We start from the raw sequence: 21,100 nt of genomic DNA, 5'->3' as shown, positions 1-21,100 counted from the left end.
AGATTCTGAGATGGCCATGTGCATACAGGAGGTTTATGGGGGATCAGTATCACAGGACAGTGAGAAGCAGGACTGGGCAGAACTTAGCTGTAACATTGGCCTTAGCTCATCATGAAGGGAGCACTTCAGTTGTTTCAAATGGAGGCAAAGGGGCCAAGCCTTTGTATATTCCTCTCCCATCAACAAGTCATTGGAGGCAGACTCGACTGCCTGGTGGGGCCTAACCCTAGCCAGGTTGCTCCCTTCAACTCAGGGTAGTTCCCAGAGAGACACTCAGGTAAGATCCTTTGGCAATCAATACTCCCAGTGGAGTGGTGGGGGATGGGAAGGAATGGGTACTACAGTCTGAGTTGCACACTATAGCATCCATTACAGAAGAACATAGATTTGCAGTTTTCTAACTTCCATGGATCCTTCAGTTTCCAAGAAGGTGCTTCAGTGGGTGGGAAATCACTCTCCTTAGATGTGTTTTAGTTACTGCAGAAGCCCAACATATTTTCTGGGAAGAAAAGTCTCTGATGTTAGATTGTAAATACTCTTACAGTGCTTTCTATCTCTCCTTTGAGGTGCTGATCACAATTGTAATTTATTAGTTGTGTAATGATCTGATGTCTGTCTCCTCCACTAGATTAATAAACCCCAAGAAGGCAGAAACTAAGCCCATCTTGTTCACTGCTCTGTGTTCAGGGTATTTACATGTTACAGGTGCAAAACATCTGTTGAATTAAAGAATGACCTTGGCATCAGAACACCAGGGAAGCTGTTAAAGCTGCAAAACACTGGTCCTCTAGGAGATTCTAAGGCACAAAAAGTTTGTGATCCACTTCTCCATTCCCCTGGTCCTAGGGTTCTGGTGAATGCTTGAAACCTGCTGGAGGAGTCTCACCTAGCTCCTGTTTCTACCCACTCTCAGCAGTCCTCAATCCAAGCATGGCTTCAAAAGTCAAACAAACCAAGAGTCAAGCAAGCCACCAGAAACTTCCACAAACCCCAGTCTGGGTGGATGTGCCCAGGTCCTGAATTGCAGGTTGCAGAAGTCTCAGATTCATTTGATCCAAACTGGAGCCAAGAATTCTCAATTCCACATGCAAGTCAACTTGAGCATGATTTTAAAAAATGCAGACTGAGGGCATGGGGAGTTTGAGGACAAAAGCAACGCTCTGTAATCAGACTGACCAGGGTTCAAATCCAATCTCAGTTTCATGATATCAGGCAGGTATCTGAATACTGAATCGCTCACTAGTTGGAGGTGCCAGGTATCTGAACTACTCTAGGTGCTTTTCATGCATTATTTAATCCACCCTACCCTGTTGTGACCCTAGGTATTAATTCCATGCATAAATAAGGAAACAGAGGAGGGAGAATTGAAGTAACTTGCTTATGGTCAGACAGACATTAAGTGTCAAAGCTAGTATTTGAACCGGGGTCTAATTGGTGTTTCCTAGACTCTTACTTGAGGTTCCTTTTTCACATCTGTATAAAGTGGGACCACCACTCCTTTCTCACAGGGTTGCTGTGAAGATTGAGAGATTATGTTTGAAACCAATAATACTCAATAACACTCAACAGTCACTCAATAATACTACTTGGAAAAGAAAACGTTTTGCCCTTGTTTTTTTTTTTTTTTTGCAGAGAAAACTTGAGGCACTGGGAGATGAATCAACTCTCCCCCTCCCAGGGATAAGAAGTGACTAAGTCAAGACCAGAATCCAAGTTTTATACTCTAAACCTGACTTTCTCTCACACCCTCTCAAAGGACTCTAGAAGGAAGAACAAGTGTATAGGAATACTGAAAAAATGAGGAGGGCAAAGGGGAATCAATCAGGGGAGGCTTCCTGGAGGAGACACGGTTTTCATTTTATGATGGCAGTATTTAGAGGAAGTGGGAAGCCAGTAGGAGTCTTAGCTCTTAGTCATGATGTGGTTTTCCTGATAAGCTTGCCAGAGTTCCTGGTGCCCAAAGAAACTAAGAAGCTTGACCAAGGTCACACAGCTACTAAATGGTACTGGCACAACCTGGAAGTCACACCTAACTCCTTAGGCCTGGATCTGTCTCCTTGGTGCTCGGGAGGGAAGGATGAGAAGTAAGTAAGCATAATGTGATGGGGCAGGGGACACAAGAGATCCCCCTAGAGATTCTCAAACAGACTGCCTCTGCCACAGGGGGAGCCCAGTAGTGGGGAAACCAGCCAGGTGAAATGCCGAGGCCTTAGGGCGAAGTTGACCCATGTTGGATTCCTGGCTCCACCACTGACAACTGATGTGGCCTCAGCAACATCACTTTACCTCTGAGTCTCAATTCCCTTGCAAGATTTTGGTGCAGATTCAGAGAAATGGCCTCTCAGTACCCAGCCCAGGGCCAGGCTCCAGGCTTAACGAGAAAAACCACATGGCCATTATCATTCCATAGTGCCAGGCCAACCACAGATGGGTGGCAGGGTGGGGCACCCAAGGGACTGAAGTCGACTTTCAATGCCAACCACTCCCAACCCTGAAGTCACTGGACGCAAGTGCCCAGCTGGGTAAGGGCTAGCAGGTCAGGTCCCTGATGCAATCACAGCTCCCTGCTGACGCTAAGAGATGAACCATGACCCTTAGGAAATGGAAAAACAGTCCATTAACAAGAAGTACAAAACAACACCTTGGTGAACTTTTATTTCTCATCACACAGAACTGGTAGCAAAGGCAAAGATTTCTGCACTTGAACACTGGATACCCCTCCCCATCCACCCGGGGACATTTACAGTCATCATGTCCCCTCTAGAATTCAAACTTTAATGCTATGGACTTCTTCCTCCTGCCCAGCTTCCTTGCAGGGAGGGCTTTGAGGCCCGAAGAGGGTGTCAGTCACTCACCCATGCCTGCATGGGTATGAAATGTGGCACAGTGACCAGGCTCCTCTCCTGCCCCACCCCAGAGAGGTGGAGGGTCAGAAGCAGCAGCAACTTGGCCCTTGCCTTTCTTCCGTCACCTCCCAGCTGGTCAGAGAGGAAGCACATACTGCCAGAAGAAAGGAAGGCAAGTCATAATTCACAGCTTGTTTGCTACAGAAAGTGCCTGGGATCAGTCCTTGGCTGCTTCTGCTTCCAAGCAATCCACATAAAAATCGAGAAGGGACAGAAACTGGGATCAGGGGTGGGGAGGTCCTTGGCAGGCAGCCCGGAGAGACTGACTGCAAGAGGTGGGGTTCCCAGAGGCCCTCAAGATCCTGCAAGGTTTGCAGTTTGCTGCTGGCAGTTTGACCTGAGGGGACTCAGACATCACAGAAACTGAGTCCTACCGCTCAGTCTGCAACTGTGGAAAGGAAGGCCAGAGAGGTTCGGCCACATAACCATGGTCACCTGGCCAATGGCAGGGCCCATGCACGAATGCTGGGGTCTCCTGCCTCTCCCCTTGAGCCCCATGTCACCTAACCCAGCTAGAAAGTCTCATCTTTTTGGCAAATGTCTGTGGCAGAGCCATGGGAGACAGGAGAGAGGGGTGCCAGCCTCTGCAGGGCAGGTGTAGCTCTGGGGAGAACAGATTTCTCCCTGTCCTCTGCTTGGTCATTGATTGTGGCTCTGGGGCGAGGCCCTGAAGAACCTCACTCATAAAGAACTAAAATACAGAACATTTAGAATATAATACTCCCTCCTCTTCAGAAGACAAAGTGACCGACAGAGACTCCAAACTCTCTAGAGATAAACTACTTGTTTGATGTGCTTGGTCTCTCTCCTGGGGACTCACACCACCAGGAGTGGGAGGAAAGTGTAAGAGGGCGAAGGAGGTCAGAGGTACTGAACTAGATTGGGGAAACTAGGGGCCTGCGGCCAGATAGAACACGCTTTGGGGGAGACGGATGAACAGACCAGCTGTGACCCTGACTTTCACATTGATGGGTGAATGGCGGGTGAGAGGTAATGAAGTCTGAGGATAGGGGAGAGGGAGGAAAGGCAAAGTCGCTTGGAGTGTCAGCCCCTGGAGGTGTGTGTCCCTGTCCCTCGGAGGCCAGCCAGGGACTGCCCCATCCAGGAAGGCTACAGTACATGTGGTGCCCAGGGCCCTGCCTGCTGGCACACAAATCTGAGCTCAGCCCATTCTCCTTCCTGTGCCCTCTGCCTCGGTGAGGCCAGATCAGGAAGGAGGGCCTGGCCCCTGGGAATCTGCTAGTCCTCTTCCAGCTCCCAGGGGCAGAGCTGAGATCCCAGAGTCAGTGCGATGATCCTGTCCATTCCAGTGACAAAAAAGAGGGTGTGGCTCGGGGGCTGCACATCACACATGGGCCCACCCCCCGGAGTAGAGTGGGTGGGCATGGACAGGAAGGGATGAGGGTCTGTCTCCAGATAGAGAAGTCCTTGCAGGGAGAAGGATGCCCCCCAGGTCAGCTGCGCCGGGCCCAGGTGCTGCGCGCGAGTCAGGTCATGTAGCGGGTGATGGCCCGGAGGGCGTAGAGCAGGGCGGCTTGCATGCGGGCCTCCAGGAGCAGCAAGTTCACATGGACCTGAGGCACAGACCAGGGCTTGTTGGCAACGGATGCCAGTCCCTGCCATTCCCTTCCCTCCAGACTGCCACTGTCCCTGCCCGCTCACTCATCCTTCCCTTTCCTACTGAGATTCCCTGACCTTTCTGAGGCCTGGAGCAGTTTGGTGCAAGGACAGTGCATTTATCCTTCTCATCGCTAATCTCTCTCTCCCCCAAAGCTAAAAACAATAACTACACCTGAGCATCTATTTGGGATCAGAGGTTTAAATTCATTTTCTCATTTCATCCTCCCAGCAACCTTGAAAGGTAGATAGTTTTTACTCCTATTATAAAGATAACAAGCTTAGAGAGGCAAAGTGACTTGCCCAAGGTCACACAGCTGCCAAGTGATAGGATTTGAATCTATGTGCTTCTGGCTGCCACTGAGGACCCTGGGAAGCACATTCCCATTTTACAGGTGAGTAAATAGAGTCTGAAACTACACAGTGAAGTAGAACTTGAACCCAGGACAATATATCCCAGTGTCCCACCTGGCAGAACAGACTCAGGCTGGGGTACTTCACTGAGTCCTGGCCCCCTGCCTCTTCCCCTGGCCACTTGCATCCTTCTCCTCCCCCGTGAGCCGTACCTTCTCTGAGTGGCGGAAGTGTCTCCAGAAATGGTTGTACATTCTTCGGGTGGTCTTCTCTGGATAGCAGGCCACTGTCTTGATATAGACCTTGAGGTTCCGCTCCAGGAGCTGGTTCACCTCCCCGTAGTCATAGTCATCATATCTGGATGGACAGGCCCCGACAGCATTACTCACCCTCTGCTCCCACAAGTAGCTCCTCTCCCCCCACCCCACCCTGCAGAAGAAGGAACAGAGAGTGGCCAGAAAAGGCAGAAGGTAGGAAGCAACTAGAAGCTTGGTTCCTCTTAGAAAAATAGCTGATGTCATATATCACAAGCCACTGGACTCGCAGGGGGATGCACAGAGAATGAGCATGTCATACTGAGTACCAACTACGTGCCATGCAAACATGTACTTATGGCATCCTCAAAACTACTGTACACCACTGTCTACAAAACTGATGTCTACAACAGACTATATTCATCAGCCTCATTTTATAAATGCAACTGAGGTTCAGAGAAGTGAAGTTGCCCGCCCTAGGCCCCACAGCTGGGAATGGGATTCAAAACCCCAGCTGTGCCTGACTCCAAGGTCATATTCACTGCTTTACAGCAAAGGCCGTGGAAGATGGGGCAGGAGATCAGTGTAAATATTTACCCTGGGGAAGGAAGAGAGGAAGGGGAAGAGAAGCTGGAAGTCATTTTACAGATAGGCAAACCAAGTCCTAGTGAAGGCAATTAGCTTGTTCAAAGTCAAAAAGCAAGTTGGTACAAGTCTAGAAGCCACTCTGTCACTGCCCAGTCCAGTGAGCCAGTGAGTCACCTCAGATCAGTGTGGATGGGGAAGACTGGTTGAAGACTGGAGGACAGATTTGGTAGACAAAGGTTTAGGAGCAAGGACCATGTTGGAGTGTGGAGGAGCCTGGACCCGGGAGCTGAGCAGGAACTGGCCTGTTCCACATTCTAAGATGCCCGTCCATTCTTGGCCTCCCCTGGATTGGAAACCTGCCAATGAGGTTGCCAAGCAAGAGGCTGGCCAATTAAGCACAGCTCAACCCACTCGGGGAAATGCGATTTACAGCTAATTATACACAGAAACACACATTTTCTACAAGGAGCATGTACCTTTTAAAAACTTTGGAGACTTTTGTTTTGGATGCTTGGAATAAATTGTTAATTGAGAAAAGCAAGGGAAAAAAATGATGTGTTCTCTAAAATATGCGCTTATGTGATTGAGTAAAATAAATGAAATGAGTAGACAAGAAAGTTTTGTTTTTGTAAAAATATATTTTGGTTATTTGTGTGTGGAAAAAAGACAGGAGGGAAATATTTGACAATAGCGAGAGCAGGTGGGGTCATGGATGATTTTTATTTTCTTCTTTTTGTTACCTCTGTTTTCTAAATTTACTAAAAATCTGGCTGTTCTCTTTACAAACATCAAGCATGTATTTTTTTTAAATGAAATAACCATTATAATTTCAACTCTACAAAAGCAACCACATAAGAAAGAACAAAAGCATGGAGGAAAATATCACAGGATGTGGCTATGGCTGTGGCTGTAGAGTAGTAGCATTTGGTGAAAATTTTTTTCCTTAATTCTTTCTTACAATATTACCAGAGTGAGATTTTCTAAAATTAAAAAAAATTGTTCTGTGTATATTCTTCACAAATAACTTCACACTAGAGTTTATCTACAAGGACTGAGGTATAAAATTAGTGCACATGGTGTTTGTAACAGTGGAAAACTGCAAACAACCTGAATATTATCCAACAATAGGGAGATGGTTGGATAATTACACCTCATCCACAACAGAACACCATGCGGTGGCTAAAAAGCATGAAATATCTAATCACAGTGATGGGGGGTGGTTCACAATACATTACTAGGTGAAAAAAGTGAGTTGCGGGGGGAGCATATAGCTCAGTGGTAGAGCATGTGATTAACATGCATGAGGTCCTGGGTTCAATCCCCAGTGCCTCCAAAGAAAGAAGGAAGGAAAGAAAGAAGGAAAGAAACCTAGTTACCTGCCCTCCCCCTAGAAAACCACAAAAACAAAAAAGCAAGTTGCAGAATACAGAGTATGATCCCACCAATTAAAAAAAAAACTTACTTAAAAAATCAGAAAATACTTCAGTAACAGGATGAAAATGTAATTCATCACAGCCTCTACAGAGACAGCCATTATTAAACAACATTTTAGTATACAGCCTTCCACACATTTTCCACATGTGCACACACTTTCAGTTACAAAAAGGAACAAAAAGAAGATTCTGGTTGGTAACTGGCTTTCTTTTCTTTCAACACATTTTGAATATTTTCTCATGGCAATATGAATAAACTGTTTTTATAATTTTTAATAGTTGCATAATATTTCACTGAATGGATATGTCATTATTTAAAGTCCCCTACTGATGGGCATATATGCTGTTTTTATTTATTGTGAGAGAACTGCTACTTGGAGTGGAAATATAAACCTAACTATCTCTCTGTCTCTCTCTCTCTATACATGCACATACACACACACACACACATATCTCTCTCTCCATAATTATCTCTGGGGGTGGGATTAAAGAGTTTCAAACAGCGAGCATGGCTGTTATCTTTTATAACCATGAAAGAAATATACTTGCTTTGAAAACAGTATAGGCAGGAAGAAAAGAAAAGATAAAACGAAGAGGAAAAGGAAACAACTGTGAGCTCAGATTGTGGGCTTGTAGTACACCCACGCCCTGGATGAGGGCACTTGCGCTCACCTGATGCCAAAGACGCAGTGGATGTAATTCCAGATGGCCCTGCGGAGCATGGAGGTGTCTACACCACTGTGCATGGCGATGGTGTTGTAGGTGAGGCTATAGGCTGCCTGGAACTTCTCATCCAGCAGCTGCCCTCCCTCGGGGTAGAGCCGCTGGATCAGCGAATAGCCGTGGTCTTCCCAAGTATAATCCTGAGAAACGTGGGGAGGGGTCAGTGAGTAGAATCTTTGGGACCCAGGGCTGGCCAGAGAGACGCCATCTTCTGGAGCACAGCTTGGATCTCCATAAAGCCCCCCTCCACCCCACAGCTTCTGGACCTGAGAAACGGGGGAGGATGCAGTTTGGTGGTAACTTTCTCCCTGTGATTGGGATCCCTGAGCTGAGGGTACAGATGGGTCCCTTTGTATCCTGGGTCTCCCACTTCCCTCATGGAATCTTCAGGGAGAGAAGGGGCCCAACTCTCTAACCACACAAACCATCCACCCCTGCTTGTTTGTAAATCCGGAGCAATGCCAAGACCAGTGGGGAGAGCCTACCTGGGCGCGGAAGGTGGGGGGCGCCTGAGTCCCTCGCCGGGTGAAGTCCTCATATCCAAAAGTGGGGTCTTCCACAAAGCACAGCATGTCTGGGTTTGGAGAGGGCTCCAGGATGTCAGCTGAGGACATCAGGAAGAGGTTACAGTGAGGCCAAAGCATGAAGCACAGAGGCCTCCATTCCTGATTAATTATCAGTGGGGGGTGGGGACCATAGAGTAGCGGAGCAGAGAAAGCCCCTTCAATACAGTGAGTGGAACCAGGACTTCGGCTGGAGCCAGGCCTGGGGGAAGTGGTATATCAGGTCAATGGTCCAGGGGTTAAGGCCTCCAGTAATAATAATAGCAATCATAACAGTAGTAGTTATTTACGGAGCTGCTTACCCTGGGCCAGGCTGTGCTAAGAGCTTTGCTTCTGTTATCTCACTTACCCTACCCACCAATCCTGCACTTGGGAGGAGACAGGGACCCTGAGACAGCAGGTGACTTATCAGTGGTCTCACTGCCAAAAAGGCTAACAGCCCAGATCTGACCCCAAAGCCCATGCTTAGAACCTCTTAGAAGGGTGGCTGAGTCGTAGCCTCCAACATGCAAAATGTGGGTGCAGTGCATGGAGGTACCTGCTTCCCAGTGGAGAAGGTGTAAGGAAGGGGCAGCCCCTGAACCTGGATGCCCATGACCTTGTACCTGAGGGGGTCACCAGCAGGCTCTCCGACTTCTCCAGCTCAAAGCGGCTCTCCATCTCCTCCTGGGACGCTCCCTCGTCCCGCAGCAGGCTCTCCTGCAGCTGCCTCATGCGCTCCATCAGAGCTTCCACGTCGCGGGCGGCCTCAAAGCCCTGCAGGAGGGACCTGGTGATGACCATCCACTCCTCCTCCCTCAGCCCCAGGGCAGTCCACGCATCTTTCCCACATGCCAGGCCTTCCTGGAGATCATGGTGCCCCCTCTGCACCAGCCACTGCGCTGGACAGCTCACGTGGTCTGTGCTTCCCGAAGTGAGGTTTAAGGAGCTATAGGATAGATCTGTCTTCTCTGAAGGTCAGCTTCCCTCACAGGAAAGGGCTTTATAAAGTATCTATATTTTTGTATTAAATCAAACAAGGACACCTCACAGAATAACAGGCAAACTTTGTATTTTTAAAGTGCTAAAAACCTGGAGATTTTAAGCCTGCGGGGCTCCATGCTCAGAGGCCAGTCAGTCACATGGTCATTTCATGTAATCTCACAACCCTTTACGAAGTAAGAGTTTGTATCCTCATTTCACAGATGAGGAAACTGAGCTTCAAAGCCAAATAACTTTTCTAAGGCCTCTCAGTGTGTGACAGGGAGGCAGCTTCAGATAGGGAGGCACTGTCTTGGACCAGGGGCCATGCCAGCCTCCTCTCCCACCAAGACCCAGGCCCTGACTTACCCCAGAGTGGTTCAGTGGGTCCCTGCTGGGGGGAGTGCTCTGCTCACTGGGCGGTGAAGGGGCCTGGGGGGCAGGGCTGCCCTCTGGGTCCCCCTCGGGGAGGATGCCGCAGCCGAACACAAAGGAGGCCAGCGAGTGGCAGTGGGTGAGCAGGACCAGGGCCTGGATGAGCTCGGCCAGGGACCAGCTGTGCTCGCCTGTCTTCAGCAAGGCCTGGAGAAGAAGGGAAAGGTCAGACATGCTCAGTGCCTGCCCTGGGCCACCTGCCATGACCCTCCGGGGCCCCGTGCTCCCTGGGGGATCCGCCTCTGCCCACCGCACCTGGATGTGCTCTTTGGTGATGAGCCACGGCCGATGTGCCAGCAGCTTGTTAACCTCGCTGAGTTTGCGCAGCTTCTCAGGGGCACGGTGGAGGCCGAGCAGCCACTCAGGGTCACCGCCAGTCTGCAGAAACTCAGCCATGTGGGAGCCCACCAGGTAGGAACACTGGTGGCGGGCAGCAGCCTGTGGAGGTGGTGGACAGAGCCCAGTTCACCCTCTCCCTTCTGTGCCCTGCTGGGGGTGGGCACCCCATGGAGGGAGACATCATGCACCTCGCTGCTGCCTGAGAGGCAGGAGACTTAGGTTCTAAGCCCAGCTCTGCCACTGGTTTGCTGTCCTACCTTGGGCAGGTCACCTGACTCCTTTGTGCCTCAGTGTCCCAATCTGTAAAGTGGGCACTAAACATGCTCTCTTCAAAATGTAAAATTCAATGGATGGTCAGATAAAGCTCTGTGCTGCCTCTCCTTGTTTGTGGAATCAAGCCCCCAGCAGAGATCTGAGGATGGAACCCTCCCTTGTGGCCACCCTGATGAGAGGCTCAGAAAGGCTCACCATGATGGCGATGTAGTGGCGCCAGGAATTGGCCAAGGGCCCATCTGTGTGCAGCAGCAGGTAGTGCAGGCGCCAAAAGCTGGTAAAGTAGTCGGGATGCAGGCCCATCACCACCGCCAGGTTGTCCACCCGCCCCGAGGACATCAGCGCCTCCAGCCCCAGGTGCTGCTCCAGGCTCTCAGCTCCCTCCCGAAGGACCTGCCAAGCGAAGGTGAGGAAAGGATGGGTTCCCCCTCTGCCCTCCCCACCAGAGAGACTGACATATTCACTGCAGTGGGATTTTACTAGCAAGGAACTGAAGACAACTGCTATGTCCAAAAAAAGGAGAATAGGGGAGGGAAAGATACTTCATTAAGTGATTAAACAAATACTTATTAGACACTTTATAAAATAATAGCCAATATTTATATAATGCTTACTATGTTCCAGGCACTGTTCAAACACTTTATATATATTAACTCATTTGATCCTCACAATGATGAAATTAGAGATCTGTGTTCTCCAATTTTAGGTAGGAAAACTCAGGCACAGAGATCAAAGCATAGCTTCTCCTGCTTTCATGGAGCTTCTGTTCTAACAGCGCAAATTCACCAAGTCCCTGGAGGGGGATGCAAAATAGTTCACATTTCCTGCGTGCTTTCTCCACGCCAGGTCTGAGTTTGGAGCTTTCTCTGCATTATCTCCTTGAATCTTTCCAATTATCCTGTGAGGTAAACACTATTTTCCCCAATTGACACCTGAGGAAATAAGGCCTGGAGAGGTTTCATTCCTTGCTCAAGGTTACAGATGTAGTAAATGACAGAACCAGGACTCAAATCCAGATTAACCTCAAAGCCTATTTTTTTCCCCTTTATTACAAAAGAGGAGTAGGTATTTTTAAGTGAAGAAATAAAATATAAGAACACTATGTGAGCTTAAAATTCTGGGCTGCAGACATAAATAATCAGCAAGTGGTTGTTTGCTTTCGTTTTACAAAGGGTGGAGGGAACTGGAGGGTTTAGATTTGTTAACAGCTTATTAACTACATGGCCCACACACTGAGGAGAGCGTAGAGGACAAGGAAACATTTGTCTTTGCTCATTGAAGGCCAAAGCAAAAGAAGGAAACTATTATTTTATAATTTTTCTGTACATGTGTTTTGAAGGCCCCCCCCTCCAACCCCACGCTGCAATGTTAGTCCCACGATGGCAAGGATTTTTCCCTGTCATCTCCACTGTATCCCCGGCACCTAGAACAGTTCCTGGCACAGGTTAATCATTCAATAGATATCTGTTAAATAAATGAATGGATGATCTGACCCAGTAGATGAAAGATAACTGTTGTATTAAGTGAAAAAACAAAACCTAACAACCACCAAACCCCCCCTCCAACCAAACAACAACAACAAAATCATGTTATAAACTATGACCTTGGCTCTGTATAAAAAAAGTGTAGAGAACAGTGGCAAATGGTTAACAATGATGATCTCTGTGGCGGTGTAATTATAACAGATTAAAGCAGCCATTCTCCCTTCTCGCTTCTGAGTGAGATGGACAACACTCTGTCTATGGAGTGTGTATCTACTTTTACTTTAAACTAAGCACCCAACTCCCACACCTCATGGCCTTTCTCTTGCCTTCTGAAACAGCCTACAGTCTATGAAGTATGTATCTCTCTAAATAAATCTACCTTTACTAAAAAAAAAAAAAGAGAGACTAAATCTTTCTGAAATGCTGGAAATTTTAAAATAGTGAGCATATATTAGTTTTGAGGTCCAAAAAAACTTTAATACATGCACAGTCAAGGATGAGAAGATAAACATAGATAGTTCTAGCTTCTTAAGGGAGAACAAATCTTGTTCTGAGAATCAAAAGTTTATTTATTACCTAGCTGTGTTTTTAATCACTTTATCTCTGAACCTGTTTCTTCTCTGCAAAATGGGGTTGATATGCCTGCTTCACAGAGCTGTTTTATGGATTAATGAGTCGGGAACCTGAAGAGGCAGTTTCGAAGTTGCAACTTCAAGAGACAGGAAAAGCCACCCACCCACCCAATGCGCCATGTCCTTTCTTCCCAGGGACCAACCATTCCTAACCCCTTCCAAGCTTACCTCCTCCACTGGGATGAAGGCGCTGGGCCCTCGAGGGCCTCGCCGAGTCCGGCTCTCCCTTGGCTCCTAGAAGGAAACATCATGATGATTGGACGTAAAAGGGAGGACTAAGAAGACAGTGCTCTCTCCTGTTTTCTCCTCCTATCCGAGGAGGCACACTGAGCTTTTAAAATCACCTTTCTGGTGCACCCTGCGTGGAGGAGTCAGGTAGAGATTCACATCTGTTCCAGGGGTGGAGAAAGGAGAAATAAGCAAGAGGGCTTGCCCCATAGGGTGAGTCCTTCAGGAACTGGGAAGGGACTCAGAAGCCCCACTATTGCAGTATTGGGTTGGAGGGGTCTGGGCAAGGGAAATATACAGCCACCATGCTGCACGTCTCCAGGAGGCCACCTTCCTGGCAGCCCTGGAGAACCTGTAGAAGAGCTCCCCTGGTTTGTTTCCTGAAGCCACGTTACCAGGTCCTCTACATTCCTATGATGCAGCTTCAGTCTCTCTCAAACTGTCATTTCATCCCTTGCGCCGTCACCACCTTACGGAGTGCGTTGTAAGTCTCTTGTCTGGCCCACCACTGCCAGCCTCACCCATGGTCTCCCTGCCTCCACAGCCCTGCCCTCTCCTACACATTCTCTACCAAGTTAACAAAACAGATGAATAAATAAAACATCCTCCCTGAACCTTCCTCTAAGACTAGGAGCAGATTTAGGGAGTACATGACCCTGGCGGTTTCTAAAGAGGGCAAATTTGCTGCAGCCAGGGTAGACTTTCTCAAGTGCAAATCTGATCGAGTGGCTTTAAACTCTGCCTCCACCTCCCATAGGCTTCCGGATGAATTAGTGGCTCAGGCTCACTGCCCTCCTGCTTGGTCACACCTTTTGGAGAGTTAAGTCACAGTTTTCCAGGCTCTGGGAACCTTCTTCTGAACCTCACCTGTGACCCCACAATTCCAATGCTTTTGCTTCTGAAAACATTGCCTTCTAATTGTCTGATTTAGGTCTCCCTACGCCAGATCACATTTTGTGGAGAGCAAGGCCTGGTCATTCACACTAGTCTGTGAATGACAGGAACAGAGAAAACAGAGAGAAAACAGTGGAGGGCAGGGCATACAATGCTGATCGCTGATCGCAGCAGCTATTCTGAAGTATGGGCATATTAAAGCCTCAGTGGAAACCACTAGTTTTATTTATTCATTTGTCTTGATAACTGGGAAGGGGCTCTCAGCACTGGCTTCAGAAATAGTTCATCCAAATCAGAGTCATACCCTCACTGGACAGAGACAGTGTCCCCCTAACTCTCCCCTCCTCATTCAAATCCAGACTTAGTCCTAAACCCTAGGTGTCCAGGGATTAAGATTATAATTGAGACTTCCTTTTCAGATAGCCAAAAGCCCCCTGAGGGAGGCAGAGGTCTGGGGCTGTGAAAGACCACAGAGGAAAGAACAGTGGTATGTAAAAGTCCCAGGTATGAGTACCCATTCTCTTGTCACTAACTTGCTGTGTGACTTTGAGAAAGTGACCTAGACTCTCTGGGCCTTAGTCTTGGACAAAGGTAGTTTGGCTGACGGCTCAGCCCCTTTCAGCTTGCACTTCTGGGATCCACCAGGCCAAGCTGGTCCAAGTCCAGCACAGAAACCAGCACAAACTCCAAGCACTCCCATTTCAGCTTCCCTCCTCCCTCACCAAAGAGAAAAAGCTTAACAGCTCTGTCTGGGAGATAAGGATTGCTGACTCCACAAACTGGGCCTCCCCCTCAGGGGACCTGAGGACAGAGAGAAAACCACAGCCAGGTGGGGTAGGGAAGGGTGGGGAGGAATAGGGGGGTGGGGGGAATGGGACAGGGAGGGCCCTCCAGGGTTCTCAGCAGGGACAGGGAACAGCCTTGGGAATCCCTCCTCACTCTAGAAGCTGCCCCAGGAGCTGTCAACGGAAGAACCAGATGCCTGTGGGTCTTAAAGTGACAGGTCTGGACCTACCAACATTATCAGCCCTGGTAATGATGATGATGATGGTGATGGTTCTGATAAAGCAGAGTACAGTTAAAAGACAGGGGCTCTTGACACAAATTGCCTGGGCTCAAATGACACCTCCACCACCTACTATCTGCTAGCTATGTGAGCCTCAGTTTCCTCACCAAATAATGGGGTAATAGTACCTACTTTCACTCTGTGGTCACAAGGACTAATGCCTGCAAGGCCCCTACCTCTAAATAAGTCAGCAATAATTAACCTCATCGTTATTTCAAACAAGGGCTTCTCCATTCTTTTGAGAAGCTTTTTGAAAAATACCCAATGCCAAGGCCCCACCTCCAGCAATTCTAACTTAATTGGGTGGGGCCCAGCATAATTTACGGCGGGGTTGGGGACTGGATGGCCATTGTTTCACACCACTTATTGACCCCTTTCTTTCTTTCTTTTTTCCTGTATTTTCTTTTTTATTTTATTTTTTGGCAGGGAGGTAATTAGGTTTATTTATTTATTTTTAGAGGAGGTACTGAGGATTGAACCCAGGACCTTGTGCATGCTAAGCATATACTCTACTGCTTGAGTTATACCCCGACCCCTACCCCTTTCTTAAGAATAAGGCACTGCTAAGTGCTTTCCAGGTGGAACCAGAATTAATCTGTTCATTCGACAAATATTTCTGATGACTACACTGCAGGCAGCAATAGTTCAGGAGTGAAAAGACAAAGTCTTGGCCTTCACAGAATTTAACATCTTTAGGAGAAAGACAAATAACCAATAGGATTTCAAATCAGAGATTATATACAGTAAATAAGATAGAGAGCAATAAGAGAGTATATGATGGGTTGGAGGGGAGTGCAATATTTTAGTCAGAGTAGACAGGAAAAACCTCTGACTGAGGACAGAAGCTTTGAGATGATATCTAAATAGTAAATATCTAAATGAGTTGGTGGGCCTATAAAGATCTAGAGAACCAGCATTCCAGTCAGAGGTAACAAAAAGTGCAAAGCCCTGAAGGCAAGACCAAGTAGATTCTAATCCAGAGCTCCAATACCCTGAATGCTTCCGCAACCTAAAACTTGAGAGGAACACCCAAAACTTGAGAGGAGGCAGACAGGGCAGGGGCCCACCGCCAAGAGATGACACCTCCAAATCAGCCCTCCCTCTTCCCTGGGGTAAGAAGTCAATAATAATAGTAGTAGGCAACAACACTGATTACCATTGGCTAAGCATTTACACACTTTAAGGGAGGAATGTCTATTACCAGAGCTTCTATGGAAAATAGGGCCCAGAGAGGTCAAGTCACTTCTGGGTCACTCAGTCAGGAAGGAGGTGGCAGAGTTAGGATACGAATCAGGTTTCCACAACTGCAGAAATGATTTCCATTCTCTAAACTTCCCAAGGTCTCAATAGCCCCAAGGTTCTGCATGTGATGTTCACCAGAAGTGGGAAACTTCCTTCTCCCTGTCCACAGCCCCAGGGGATCCACTGCCCCAGTCATAGCCCTTGTCATACTGTGTTGTTTCTTGCCTTGAGAGCACACACTGAATCTGATTCTCTGTTGTTACCTCAGTGTCTAGTACAGCAAGTCCAATAGAACTTTCTACAATGATAAAATATTCTACATCTGCACTGTCCAGTGAAGATGGTATCCTCTAGCCACAGTGGCTAAGCATTTGATGTGTGACTAGTGCAACTAAAAATCTGAATTTTTAAGATACATGCATGCCAATGTTCATAGCAGCATTATCTACAATAGCCAAGACATGGAAGCAAACTAAATGTCCATTGACAGATAATTGACTAAAGAAGTTGTGGTGTGTATCTATACAATGAAATACTACTCAGCCATAAAAAAGAATGAAATATTTCCATCTGCAGCAACATGGATGGACCTGGAGATTGTCATACTAAATGAAGTAAGTCAGAAAGAGAAAGAAAAATACCATACTATATCACTTATATGTGGAATCTAAAAAAAAAATGACACAAATGAACATATTCCAAAATAGAAACAGACTCAGAGACATAGAAAACAAGCTTATGATTACCAGGGGAGAATGGGGGTGGGGAGGGATAAATTGGGAGTTCAGGATTTGCAGATACTAACTACTGTATATAAAATAGGTAAACAACAAGGTCCTACTGTACAACACAGGGAACTATATTTAATACCTTATAATGGCCTATAATGAAAAAGAATATGAAAAGGAATATATATGTACAACTGAATCACTATGCTGTACACCAGAAATTAACACAACATTGTAAATTGACGATATTTCAAGCAATCAAATTAAAAAACTGAATTTTTAATTTAAAAAATCTAATTTATCTAAGTTTAAATAGCCACATGTGGCTAAGGGCTACCACTCTGGACAGTGTAGGTTCAGGACACTTGATAAAGGCAAGATCCCCACCTTCACTATACGGATGAAGAAAGGGAAACCAGAGAGGGCAGGTGACCTACCTAAGGTAACACAACTACTATGGGGCAGAGGGAAAACCAATGAGTTCTGACTGAGGGGACCACACAGGGCAGCAGGAACACTGAGGTCAGACAGCCATCTGGGTGGCCACTTAACAGAGAGGGCTTCAGGAAACTGGTAAAAAAAGGATAATCACCTCAGAGCTCAGTGCCCGGCTCTAGATTTGAGCGCTCACTGAAAGTCACTTTTCCTATTAGCTAAGGTGCTTGCACACCGGTTCCATCTAATCTTCATCAGTTTCGGGGTAGGGGTTGGGAGGGTGTCTATTCTGCACACAGGAAAGATTAAGGTTCCAAAGGTTAAGCATCAACTGAAAAGTGGCCAATCTGAGATTTGAATTCAGCTCAGTCTGCCTTGCAAGGGTTCTGTCCACCACCCAGATCAGCCTCTTGGAGCAGCCCCAGCCTTTATTCCTGGTATCCTATCCAGAGCCTGCAGCCCCCAGGACTCAGCTGCAGACACCTTTGAAGTCACTCTGCCAGCTGGGAAGGGGCAGAGACCCTTCCCTGTGGGCTGCTGGACTCAGATACTTTGCTGAGTTTACACCTGAGAGGGAGACGAAGCTCAAGCAGCGTCTGACCTCCAGCCTTGCGGGGAGGGGTGTGAGTGGTGCCATAAACTCATGTGCCTACCAGGGGCTGGGCACTAGGCTGGGAGCTTTACGCTTGATCTGGCTGATTTCTCACAACCACCTGGAGGGAAGGAAACAGGTCTTATTATCCCTTTTTCAGAGACAGCTCATTGAGGCTCTTTCTGAGTCCTGTTCCAGACAGGCACAGCTCAGATCTGATTTCAAAGCCTGCACAGTTCACAAGGATCAGCTAAGCCAACAAGGGGCAAATAGTTATGAGCACTTATTAGGTGTTAAGAACAGTGCTGGGGATGGGACCTACAGAGTGTTTCTGGTCTAGCAAGGGAGACAGACAAGAAACACCTGATTACACACCTGTGACACTATATTGGGATAACAGCTCCTGCAACGGAGAAGGGGGACAGGAAGCAGGTATGCAGAAAGGACTTATCTGACGGCGGAGAAAAGCCTTCCCTGAGGAAGTGATGTTTGAGGAAGTGATTCTAGAGCCCAAGAGGGCTCTGAGAACATACTACCAGTACTAGAGTGAGGTGTCTGAAGGCCTTGACCCCATGAAAGGGCGTATGGTGAAGTGATGGGAGCTGAGTGGACTGTGCATTCCTTGCACATGCTTGTCTGACTTCCCTTGGGCACTCTGCTGTGTAAGTTCAGCACCCTGCTGTCTTCCAATGATTCTATTTAAGGCAGACATCTTTCCAAGGCCCTCTTTTCTTGAGAGAGAATATGGAGAAAGGGTTCAGACATCACCAGCTTCCCCCTGCCACCTCCTGCAGTTGACAGCTGGCTTCCATTTCAAGGCCACGCCCTCTGAGCCTGCCTAGACTACCTGGGGCACTCTCGTCTCCCCAGTCCACTTCTCAAACACTGTCCCCTAGAGGGCTGGACCAACTCTCTGCTCAGGCAGGATGGACGGGCTCAGGCACCCGCCTTGTGAGACACTCTGGAAAGGGGAAATGTCTGCTGTGTGAGACAGGACCAAACCAGCAAGATATAAGCTATACTATTAGACCCAGTTTACAGGGTGAGAAAACTGAGGCCCAGGAGGGGCTATGAATTGGCTTCCTTCACTAACCCTACAGAGTAGCTCATTCTTTGGCCTGAATGTCTAGGATTTCCAAGAGTGCTTGGCACAGCAGGGAGTTTTGCTTGTTTCTTTAGTTTCCAGGCCTGGAGTGTGGTGCAAGTGTCTTACTGGGGTTGGGAATCAGACCAGTGCTAGTCCTAAACTGTGACCCTGGGAGACACTGTGACCCTGGGAGATACTGCCCTACTTTAAGCAGCATGGTTTCTGGCTGACCAGGTTTTCTGTTCGCTTGTAAACCTTCCCCACCTTGGTTTAGGAGCCCCAAGAGGAGGACTGAACACTGCTCCTGCCACTTCTCAGCTGTATGACTTTGACCTAGTCACCTTACTCTGAGTCTGTTTCCTTCTTTGTGAAAAATGGAAATAATTTTATTTATTGAGAGCACCTGGGCACTACAGCCAGCATGCTCCGAGTTTCTGTCCCAGGCCTGTCACTCACTTGCTGTGTGACCTTGGCAAAGTGACCACTTCTCTGATCAGTGACTTCCTCCTGTGAGGATTTTGTCAGATCTCCAGGGATTGTTGGGAGAATTAACTAAGAATACAAGCAAAGGCCAATATACCATGTCTGGAGCACAGGTACAACGTCCTGCATCAAACACAGTAGCTCTTGTTAGAATGTGGCCACAGCCGACGTTTCCCCTTCCTTGGCATCTAATAGGTGCGTAATAAATAAGATGTGATGGGGGAGAGGGTGTCAGACTGAGACCAGCCAGATTCCTGGCCTCACTACAAAGAGAGTCCCTGCGAAACAAACTTCTGGGACGTCAGATCACTTAGTAGGGTGCAGCCAAACCGTTGCTGGGCTTCAGAGCCGCGGGCTGGGTTCCCCTCCCTCCCCCGAGCTTTGGCCGCCGCGTACCCGGCAGCCGCCAAGGCCCCACTGCGCCGGCGCCCCCAGTCCAAATCGGGGATGCAGGTGGGGGCGGGGGATGAGGTCGACCTTCGTCGGCCAGCCTCAAGTGCTCCAATCCCCGCTTGGGGACATTGGAGCAGGGACATACCCTACCTAGAAACAGTCCCTCTGCCTGCCAGCCCGAGCCTAGAGGAAGGCATCTGCGGAAGGGGGCGGGGAGGAGGAGTGGTCCGGCCGCAGCGGCCGGGATTTGCCTGGACTTGAAGACTCCCTCGACTAGAGCCCAAACCCAGATAACGTCGAGAAGGCTCCCCTCTCATTGGCCGCGAGTCCGAGGGAGCCTTGTGGAGGGCTCTAAAGCCCCGGAGGGAGGGGGAGGAGGGGGAGGGGGCCGAGACTGCCAGTTGATGCAACCCCAATGCAACCCCACTCCCGGGTTACGCACTCCACTCCTCCTTCCCCGAGCCCAGGGAGGGGGGCGCTCAAAGACTCGGCTCGGGACAGCCAGAAGCTCGGACGTGGCTCCGGGTTCAAGGGAAGAGTAACGTCGCTCGGCCGCTGCTTACCTCTCCGGCCCCGGGCAGGTAGCCCTTAAGCTCGGCGCGGCACTCGGAGTCCGCAACGATCATGGTGTGCGCCAGGACCCAGCCGCGGGTCGCCGACCGCTGGTGAACCCAAAGGGTTTTCGGACAGATGCGCGCAGGAAGCCGGGACTGGAGGCCCCTGGGGAGGTTCTAGAGTCGCGGGGTGTCTCCTGGGGTTCCAGAACGCTCCGCAAGCCCAGGATCCGGGAACAACAGCCGCTGCGCTGGACTCTCCCCTCGTCCGGCTTCAGGAGGGGTGAATAGCCTCAGGAGCCTGGGATTGGCCGCGGCACAGAGGTTTTCACGGCTTGAAGCGCCTCGGAAGTCCGCAGTGGTCAGGGCTACTCGCGAACCCAGCGCTCCTCAGCATCCCCGCCGCGGAACTGCCAGTGCTCGCCCGGCTCTGACACCAGCTGCACCGCTCAGCCCGCTGCGGTCCCCGGGGGAGGGCGGAGACACAAAAGCCCTGGGCTGCAGCCAATCAGATGCCTGTTTCTCGGAGAGGCGGGGGTGACACCTCCCTCAGGAGCCAATGGCTCAGCCAATCGGCACCGGGAAACGCCCGGGAACTCTGGGAGCTGTAGTCACCCCTGGACGAATGCTGCAAACTTTTGCAAAAGGGTTTAGTCAGATAGTTGGCAATACCAGACGAGAGTGACAACCCGCAGAGTCATTAGAGCTACGTGATGAAACGGGACTTCATCGGGCTGGGCGGGAGAGCCAGATGTGAAATCTCTCTCAAGTACAGTTCTTCAGCTTTTCAGTTTCTGGAGGGACTGGTTCGGGTTAGTAGAGATGGTTATAGAGGTG

The 21,100-nt window shown here is 48.9% G+C and overlaps 1 protein-coding gene across 1 annotated transcript; it reads right to left on the bottom strand.

The window, feature by feature from the left end:
• Window positions 1-2,628: 2,628 nt before the first annotated feature.
• SESN2 (sestrin 2) lies at window positions 2,629-20,727 on the bottom strand. The gene is made up of 10 exons (XM_006173714.3): window positions 20,273-20,727; window positions 12,730-12,795; window positions 10,641-10,838; window positions 10,089-10,271; window positions 9,768-9,980; window positions 9,044-9,194; window positions 8,361-8,479; window positions 7,825-8,015; window positions 5,090-5,234; window positions 2,629-4,480 (listed from the first exon to the last, which is right to left on the bottom strand). Exons 1-10 carry the CDS (start codon window positions 20,333-20,335, stop codon window positions 4,394-4,396), a joined length of 1,416 nt encoding a protein of 471 aa, XP_006173776.1. The 5' UTR covers window positions 20,336-20,727; the 3' UTR covers window positions 2,629-4,393.
• Between the last annotated feature and the right edge of the window lie 373 nt (window positions 20,728-21,100).

Source organism: Camelus ferus, chromosome 13 (assembly GCF_009834535.1).
Source record: "Camelus ferus isolate YT-003-E chromosome 13, BCGSAC_Cfer_1.0, whole genome shotgun sequence".
In the NCBI taxonomy this organism is placed as follows: Eukaryota; Metazoa; Chordata; class Mammalia; order Artiodactyla; family Camelidae; genus Camelus; species Camelus ferus.
This window is presented reverse-complemented; position numbering and strand designations above follow the sequence as displayed.

Bases quoted from the DNA above. Each gene is read 5' to 3' on its own strand.
- SESN2 (XM_006173714.3), bottom strand. From the start codon at position 20,335: ATGATCGTTGCGGACTCCGAGTGCCGCGCCGAGCTTAAGGGCTACCTG. The intron at 10,839-12,729 runs GTAAGCTTGGAA...TTCGCTTGGCAG, and splicing joins CCTTCATCCCAGTGGAGGAG to GTCCTTCGGGAGGGAGCTGA. The intron at 10,272-10,640 runs GTGAGCCTTTCT...CCACCTCCACAG, and splicing joins GCCACTACATCGCCATCATG to GCTGCTGCCCGCCACCAGTG.